The sequence below is a fragment of the Nyctereutes procyonoides genome, unplaced genomic scaffold (assembly GCF_905146905.1).
Source record: "Nyctereutes procyonoides isolate TBG_1078 unplaced genomic scaffold, NYPRO_anot_genome, whole genome shotgun sequence".
NCBI classification, from domain to species: Eukaryota; Metazoa; Chordata; class Mammalia; order Carnivora; family Canidae; genus Nyctereutes; species Nyctereutes procyonoides.
The window spans coordinates 6070427-6079811 of NW_026575048.1; the positions used below are offsets into that span (position 1 = coordinate 6070427).

The 9385-nt window shown below is 49.8% G+C and overlaps 1 protein-coding gene across 2 annotated transcripts in view; it reads right to left on the reverse strand.

Annotated features, from left to right (window-relative positions):
• MBOAT2 (membrane bound O-acyltransferase domain containing 2) overlaps positions 1–9141 on the reverse strand; it is a 122793-nt gene extending 113652 nt beyond the window's left edge. Inside the window, exon 1 of one of the 2 annotated variants that reach the window (XM_055327458.1) lies at positions 8970–9141. Coding sequence is in view for 1 of the 2 variants with exons in the window: in XM_055327457.1 (XP_055183432.1) it covers positions 8970–9044 (75 nt within the window). In the remaining variant the exon portion in view is untranslated. The remainder of the gene's footprint in view (positions 1–8969) is intronic. The other variant, XM_055327457.1, reaches the window with a different exon arrangement.
• Positions 9142–9385: the final 244 nt, after the last annotated feature.

Sequence of the window (9385 nt, forward strand, 5' to 3'; positions counted from 1 at the left end):
AGCCCAGGTCGTGATCCTGGGGTCCCAGGATCGAGTCCCACATCGGGCTCCCTGCAGGGAGCCTGCTTCTCCCTCTGCCTGTGTCTCTGCCTCTCTCTGTGTCTCTCATGAATAAATAAATAAATAAAATATTTTTTAAAAAAAGGAAAAGGATTCAGAGTTTGTTGTTTGTATAAGCAGAGAGTTATTCAATACACATATAACTGAGTAACTTAAATATACCTAAAATTATACATTTTCTGTAAGTCCAGTCTTCCACAAATACCTAGTTTCACACAGAAATCCTCTAGAAACTAAGTTTCTATGGGGTTGTGGATTAAAATAAAGTATGTGACATTTTGTCCACTGCCTAGAGAGGGGCAAGACGAGCTGGTCAGAGGCCTGTGTCTTCACAGAAAAGTCAGGTCCATCTGTTTGGCAGCTGGGGGTCCCCTGGCTTCCTCAGTCCACAAGGACGCTGGCTGCCAGAGGGGATCCAGTGGTGGCACCTGCTGCTGGCCCGGGCTTCCCTGGATCGGCTGGTCCTGGGCCAGGGGGCATATACCCCAAAGGAGTCCTTCTGGAAGGGGAGAGGGCACAGCACCCACAGCAGCCCTTTGTTCTTTCTGAATAAAGACAATTACGCAGTCTGAAGGCTTTCTTCCCAATCTCTTGATAAAGCCTCTCTTCACAGCCAGCCCTAATCTCCCGTATCACCAGACGCTGCAGTCATTTCGCTGAGAATGCTGGTACCTCTTGGGGTTATCTTCATTTCCTTTGGGACGATCGTCGCAGCCCTCCAAAGTTCTTCTAGGCTTTCCCAATCTCCTTTTAAGTTACCAAAAAAATAAAGTCAGCCAAAAGGCTTGGTGGAGCTTCCTGGGAACGACGGGTCGGCTGTGCAGGCTTCAGTAAGCCTCACAGGCCGGGGATGCTGGAGGTCACCAAGTCACGGGGGGACCTGAACCCCACGCGGGGAGCCCCTGGCCAGCTGGGCTGCAGAGGCAAGGAAGCGCGTCACCCAGTGAAGGGCCACCACGAAAACGATCCCGGAGTCCCGTGGAGCACAAGTGCACAGGCCCCCTGCCCGCTCCTCGGAGCTCCTCACCCAGACCCTCCACCCGATCCCGGGCACCGGCTCCCCCTGCTAGCGGTGCTTCTGGAATAGTCTTAAAATCACTGCTCTAGGCTGCAGCCACTTTCTTCTCCAGATCCGCAGGGCCAGCACACTGTCCGGCACACCGGACGCTCAAACACGGGCACCGGGGACGGCCGCAAACGCACCCCCAGACCCCCGAGCTCACGGGCCGACGCTGTGGCGGCCACCACCTGGGAAAGGCACCTGCGGAGTCCGGGAGCCACCAGCGAGCTTCGGCCGCGCCCAGGGAGCCACCTCCGCCCTGCCAAGCCCACCCTGAGGCGCAGGGCCCACCAGCTGCCCCATTCCAGAGACCAGGACCCTCCCGCCTACCAGAGATCCGTGGATGCCAAGGCCACAGCTAGTAAGTGACGGTCACCGGTGCCAATCTGTGCTCTTGGCCGTGGGGTGCCCTAGTCCCAAGCGCGGCCTAAGTGAGCCAGCGCTGGTCCGAAGCATGAGGAGCACACGTGAGTAAGAGGAGGGCCCGATTCGTAGGCAACTGATGGCCCAGCAGGGAGAAAATGAAATAAATGAAATAAAATAAGCAAATGAAATCATCTGGGTAAAAGTGCTGCAGGTGCCCTCAGAGGTGAAAGCAGGAGGGACACGAGGCAGTTGCTGGGACGCTCTCATCAGCGACGGTGGCCAAACCCCCGAAACCAAACAGGGCTTCCTAGAGTGGGCAGGAAACCACGTGTGAGAAGGAGCCCCAGGAAAGGGGGGAGCCCCGAGATGTGCCCATTAACGCCTCCCAAAGACAGATCTGGATGACGGGGGGGGGGGGGGGGGCTTCTGCTCCACTCCCACGGAGGGACCAACGGGTGGGAGCCCAGAGCCGAGGGGAGAGGCGGAGCGGGAGGGCTACAGGGGAAACAGCTTACTCCAAGGCGGAGTCAAAAGACAGGAAAAGCATCGGAAGGAACATCAAGTGACTGAGGACACAGGTACCGCAAGCAGCAGCCGACTGGGCTTGAAACTCCCGCTCCACCACCTGTAGACGCGAGGCCTTGGGCACGCTGTCGCCCGGTCTGGCTGGGGCGGCCGTGCTCTGGATAATATAAGGGAGTGAGCGGCCACACTAAGAGGTTCCCAGCCCGCTGTCCGAGGTTCTCAAAGTAGGGCTGGCAATCGGGGGGGACAGCACCTCTCACCGGGCAGGCCTCATATCCGGGGAGGAGCCCACCTTCTGACTCCTGACACTGTCTATACCTGAGGTTATACACAGTCACGAGAGATAAACAACAGGATTGAAGCGAGGCGTGTACCTCATTCAACAAAAAACCTGCCCCATTCCAGGCCCATACCGCCTGGAGAACACTATGAATTTTATTTTTCCAAATCTTGCGATCCTACTGCCAATAGCACCATAATCCTGTGTTCTATTTTAGAGGCTACACATTAAATAATCAAATACAAACGTTTTAAAAACACATCACATGTTTCTAGCTTTTGAGTTAATATGGAGAACCTTAAAAAGCTTTCTGATGGGGGGTGGGGTTGGGGGTGGGGGTAGGAAAGAGCCTGGTCAAAAACACTGGTTCCCCTGGCCCTCATCTCATGCAGGAGGTTCTAGGTAGACACTGGGAATCCGTATTTTTAACAACAGCCCCGAGGGACTTTTGATACAAGCGGTCTCAGAGCCACACTTGAAAGCGCACCGCCGCAGGCAGCGTGGAGGCCACGAGGAGTGTGACACAGGCAAGTGACCGATGAGTGCATCTCTTCAAGTCGCCGCTGGACCCGGCTGTTAGTGTTGGAGGCAGCAGACTGACTGCAACGGTTCTAAGAGTGAACAGGAATTAGGAAAACGAAACAGCAAGAATCAACTATTCTTTCAAAATGAATAACTGAGAAAAAGACAGAATGGGGATGTGACAAAAGGTTTTTTTTAATCTGTATTCAGCAGGTCGAGAAATGAGTAAAATTGTAAGATACTTACTAGTAATCATATTGTTGTGGGTATTTAAATGCCCTTCCAGATCCACCCTCCACTTCAATTCTGCGGCCCCAAAGCATTGAGCGCCCTCAAAGGAGACACCAGCAGGAGATGGAGGATGGGAGGGGTGCAAGGGATCATTCACCTCTCCCACCCCTTCTCAAGCAGGCCTCTGGGAGCAGCCCCCCGGGCTCCCCCTTAGGGTTCTGCTCCATTTCCTCCCAGTCTCTCTAGGCCTAGTGGAGCTGGTCCTGGGGGACTGGGCTCCTCCTTGCTGATTTCCCTAAACCTGCCCTTATCTCAGTAAATAGTCTTAAGGTCTCCTTGGTTACCTAGTTCAACCTGGCTCCCACCAGAACCCTGCCTGATACATAGATAAGCAGAATAAATGCCGGAACTGTATCAAATCCAAAATGCTTCTGTGGTTCGAATAAGAAATCAGTCACTTCGGAGAGGACTCAGAAAGATTTATTCGCAAGGTGCATGGGACACAGAATTGGAAGAATGGTTAGGATTCTGATAAGCCCAGAAAGAAGAAGGCGTGCGTGCTGGCGCCTATTCGGATCTCCTGAATCCTGATTCAACCTTTCACACACTAGTGATCCTCGCCCTCCTTTTCCACACCCTACATATTTACCAAAGCTGGGCTTCAGGCTAGACCCATGTCATCCTTAAAATCATGAAACGATCCCTCTTGCAAGGACTGTGGTTATGGCTTGTTTTATTTTAAAGAAATCTTACCAAGTTCTCTCATTGTGGAATCTCACCTGTTAACTGACTGCAGGCAAAAGCTGTGTGTGTGTGAGTCGTTTTGATGACTTCCCTGGAAAGTCAGCCCTGATGGACCCCCCCATAAACAGAGACTAGGGTTATTTGTACCTCTCAAGGCAGGGCCAACACAGGAAGTTTTAAAGCAGGGGACAAAAGAACTCTTGAAGCGGTAAAGAGGCAGGAAAACCACTTCTGACTCCAAATTCAAAACTAGATTTTTTAATCCTAATTTAATCACTGTGTGGGCATATGACTGAACCTCAACCTCCTATTTCCCTTCCTAAAAAAGGAAGTCCTAAAGATGAAAACTGGAATACATATGAACAGATGTTAACTTACATACAGTTCCTAACGCGTGGAGAGGAAAGGTGTAACAAACATACGAGGAGCCAGGCGCTTTACAGAGACTTTGTGTTTTAATCTTCACAATAATCTACAAGTAGGTGTTATTTATTATTTGTTTTACAGATGAGGAGACTGGGGCTCGAAGAAAAACAGTAATCTGCCAAAGAGCACAGGGCTGGCGGAGTCTGGCTGCAGACCCAATCTTGCCTCTGCCACCCCACCACCACACTACTACTTCCTACAGATAAAGGGACAGAATTCAGGGAAACCAGCGTTAACTGCAATTTTCAGGGCATGTGGTTATTTTGCTTAGCTGCTTCAGATTAAAGAAAGGCAGTTTCAATTCTCACTGTTGCAAACTTCTTCAAAATTTATTAGTCCATTTTTCCTCCCTCAAGTTTTTATTTATATTCCCTCCAACTCAGTCCAGAAAGAATTTGGGGCAGCTTCCTCAGCTAATGAAACAAACACAGGATCATGGAATTTTAAAACTAAGCGCAACACACATTTTACACAGAAGGGAACTCATTTATGTAAAGTGACATATCTAAAATTAGTTAACTGACAGGGCCTAAAATACAGATTCAAGATTCCTAGTTCCATATGCCTTCCTTATTAAAAGGAATCTTCCACAGCAGATTGTCTCAGTATTTTCTGGGTTCTCGTGATGAAGACTGATGCTCATTACGGGTGTAAAAGTAGACAGGACAGACAAATGAGTTAAATATTTATGTCCTAAACCTAAAGCGTTCAAGTGGCAGCTTTAAAATAAAATCAATCCTTGATTGGCTTGTTTCGTTGTTACTCACCTTCTTCCCCCTAAAAGTCGTATTCTTACAAAGGCCCAATGCTGAAAACTCCACTTATTTCTTCATCTGTAAAATGGGGTTCATCATAGCACAGAACTATGGGAGGATTAAATAAGCTAATATTTGAAACTACTCTTTTCCCAGACATATTCCTTCACTCCATTGGATGCCTATATCGTACAGTGGGGAAAATATACAGAAAAGGTCAATCAACGAATTGACCAAAAACAAAACAGGATTTTATAAGCCTCCATTCACACTTCTTTCTCTCTTACAGACACACACAGTTTTCTCTATTCCAACAATTACCACCAGAACTTCAGTATTTGGTAAGTTCTTTATCTCCACTATCTCCCCCCAAAATATACTGGCAATCCAGATCTACAACAGTGATCTGCCAAAATTATTTGCCACATGTTAAAGACTATAAGTTAAAACTGAGCTCCTACTCAAATGGTTAATACCATAATATGTACGACATATATATAACATATATACATCCAGCTAAAATATATCAGACCTTGAATCTCATCTGACTTCACAAGGTATTGTGAGGCTCAATTACATCATACAATGCTGTGAAAGAGACCTGTAAACTGTAAGGTGTCACCCACTGTAATGATGACCTGACTTTGCAGGATTAGCTGCAACAGGTCATCTTCCTTCCCCCACCCATCATTTTCTTCCTACTCCAAACTTTTCAAAATATCTGAGTCTCCCTCTTGTCCTCTCTCCACCCAAATAGCTCCATCCCTAAACCGATGGCCCTGTCTCCAAATGGGACCATGTGATGGGGCCAACTGGCTGCCAAGAATGCCACCCTGGATACCCCATCGCTGGGGATATTTTACCATAGCTGCTCTGGGGCTACCAGAGCAGACTCAGTCTGGTAACTCAGAGTGAAGTCAATCAAATGTAGCAGAACATATGATATGATGAGATTTAAAAAAATAAAAATAAAAAACTCTAAAAAATAGTTTGATCTGGGACATGTAATCATTCTCACTTTGGGGGTCTTTTAAAAATTCACCACATCAGCGCCTTAATAAAGAACACAATTATATTCACTGACATCTGATGGCTTCTCCACAGCACGTCCGGCCCTCGTCCTGGCACAGCTCTCTCTCAGTCCTAACTCAAAATCCACTCTCCATCCACCCCTTTCACGATAACCACCCTAGAAATGAAGTCACCTGGAATCCAAGGCCTAGAAAGGGGCAACATCAGAGGCTTAAAGTATCATTTACCCTCACTCCATATTGGAGTTAATATTTTTATTTAAACGTAAGGCATGCTGAGAAATACTATGGTTACCTCAAGGTCACTTTGCAATTCTCAGGATTAACCAACTCAGGAGTCTAAGGCAAGATCTGCCCCTTTGCTTTGCCTGGTCTCACTGCAAAACATTTCTCCTTCTCTCTTACCTTACAGCCTGCAATGTACATTTGTATACTCCATACAGACAAGTATTTTCTATCATTTTGTAAATTCTATGCTCACTCTCGTACAAGAGTTCAACTATTTCTCTGGCCCCACGGTCTTTTTCTTCCTCTGACATTAAACACCTGCTTTTATAATTTCCTAAATTTTCGAAACACTGTTAATTAGCACATACCAAATTAACATACTAACAAGTTATATTTTTACACTTTTCATTTCCTGATTTGTCTTTTTCCTGTTGAATCACACTATTTGATTACAAGTAATTCTTAGGCTTCCTCTCAACTTGGACTCAATTACTTACATGTTAGAAAAATTAATTTCTGTTTTGCTCAATCTTAATGATTAAATGACTCTTTACCCAATCTACAACATGAGTTTTTAATTATTCCAAGAGTTTTCTCAGCAAAAAAAAGTCGATTTTTTGTGCTTCAAATTAATAGTTTATTATCACTATAAAAAGTTAAGCATGTGTGGTTATTAATCCAACATCTTCAGATTAGCTTAGAGAAAAGGAAACAACTCAAAATACAACTGGCTGCAAAAATTGAGAGTAGTCCCCAGAGAAAGAAAGTTGTCCAAGATACCAAATCAGGACCTACAGGTAATAAGAAGGAAAGTCAAAATCTCTAGTCCTGTCACCCTTCCTGGAGATTCCTGTTTATTTCAGTACTGAGAAGAGCTTGCTCTGGATTGCTGAGATATTTACAAGAGTTCATTAATACTACATCACTTTAAAAAGTCATAAGCATTATATAATTAAAAGGTATTAGCAGAGTAAAAAAAAAAAAAAAAAAACCACACATCATGGTAGGCGGAGCAAGAAAGAATACACCTGTTCCCTAAAATTAATGAAAAAGTTATATAGTGACAGATGGTAACTACACTTATCTGGTGAGCACTGTGTAATGTACAGAATTGTCCAATCACTATGTTGTACACGTGAAACTAATAGAGCACTGTATGCCAACTACACCTCAACTAAAAAGAAAAAAGTCTGAGGCCTAGCTTCCCATCATCAAAAAAATTTTTAAACAGATGCCTATCCTGCATCCCTGCCATTTGCTGCTACCGTGGCAGCAACCTACTTAAGTCAGTAGTGTAATACACTAAAAGGTCATACTGTACTTCAGTTTGGAAAAGTGAGAATCCTCCACAGAGCCAAGAAGATTTAAAAAAAAAAAAAACAACAACCCTAGGTTCTCATCAGTTTATTAATAAACAGAGAGGACTACTTTCTTAGAGTACATGATTAATTTCACGGCTCGTATTTCATTAGCATGACAGCGTTAGAACTGTTGCTCAAGATTTGCAGGGCATAGATACTTTACCAGGAATCAAAAATCAGGACTGAAATAGAAATAAGGGATTCAGGCCCAAACAGGAGGCAGAAATTTTTATATACTCAGGCACACTTCAGTCTTCAAAAAAAAAAAAAAAACAGTCGAGCACAAAGCAAGTTAATGTCATAATGTCAGGCCCAGGAGTGGTTTCCCATCTCGCTGCTATGAAACCGAGTCTGGACACAGAGGAATCCTGTCTTATAAATGAAATCCCTGATGACATGACAGCAACACTCCCAAGAAAAGGAACCAGGACCCCTTGCAAAGTACAACCCCCTCCTGGATGGAGTACACCTGGAATACTTTTAAGCAAAAATTTCAGTTAATCACCTCTAGCCCGGGGCTAGGGCAATTCTCCAGCTCCGCCGCCCCCTTCCCCAACCACTACCCTAAATGTCACTCGGAGAAATTACTTCCAAACTTTTTTCTCCACAAAAATGGCGCTGCTTTTGCCATCACAATCCTGCTTGTTCCTTAACAACCCTGAGGCCTTTCGCACACACTCGGGCGGGCCTCCCTTGACATGCCCCCTTCCCTCCACCGGGTCCGGTCGTTTCTTCGAGGGGGCGGGAGAGAGGAGGGGGTAAGGGCGCCTCCTCGCCAACGACACGGTTGCAACTTTCTCAGCTGGAAATCCTGGGAGGATCACCCCGCTCTGACTTCCCTTCCCAACCTCTGCCTTCCCCGCAAACTGTTGCCTCCCGTTCCGCAAGCCGCGCTTGAACGCAAACTGTCCCAGGGCGCAGGTCGCGGCGCCCTGAGCCGGCCTCCCCCGCGCCTCGCTCGCGCGCCCGGGGCCCCCTCTCCTGCGAGGCACGTCCGATGCGGCTTCCCCGAGGGGCACGCTCGGTGACACGCGCGCGCGGGGGGCACGGACACCCCGGCCTCCCTGCGCCGCGCACCCCGCTGCCCGCACGCCCTGCGAGCGGCCCCGGGACGCCGGGTCGCGGGGTCCGGGCGCGGCTGCGGCGGGCAGCAGGGCCGGGCATGCACGCGCGCACGTCGGTGCCCGGAGCCCCCCCGGGCTGCACGGGCACGGCCGGGGTGGGGGCTGGGTGGGCACGGCGGGGAGGGGCGGCTGGCGCGAGGTGGCGCGCGGACAATACCAGGCGGGTCGCCCCCTCCCCGGCAGGCTCGCGCGCGGATGGCACCCGGCCGGGGAGGGGGCGGCGAGGGCGCGCCGCCAGCAGGGCCGCCGCGGGTACCTGGTCGATGGGCAGCTGCACGGCGTTGCTGAGGGGCTGCAGCAGGGTGGAGCCCGTGGTGCTGGTGGTGGCCATGGCCGGCCTGGCGCTCCGCCCGCCGCGCTCCGGCCGCCCGCGCCCGCTCGCCCGCGCGCCGAGCCGGGCGACGCCGAGGATGGGGATGCAGCCGGCGCGCCTGCCCCCTGGCCGCCCGCGGTGTGAGCGGCGCGGGGCGGGGCGGGGCCGGGCCGGGGCGGGGCCGGGGGCGGGGACCGGCCCGGCCCGGCCCGGCCCGCCCCCCGGCGCCCCCGCGCGCCCGCGCCCCCGCCCGCGCCCCCGCGCGCCCGCGCCCCCGCGCCCGCCCCGCGCCCCCGGCCGCCCGCGCCCGCGCCCGCCCCGCCCCCTGACTTCCAGCAGCTTCCAGCGCCCCCTCCCCA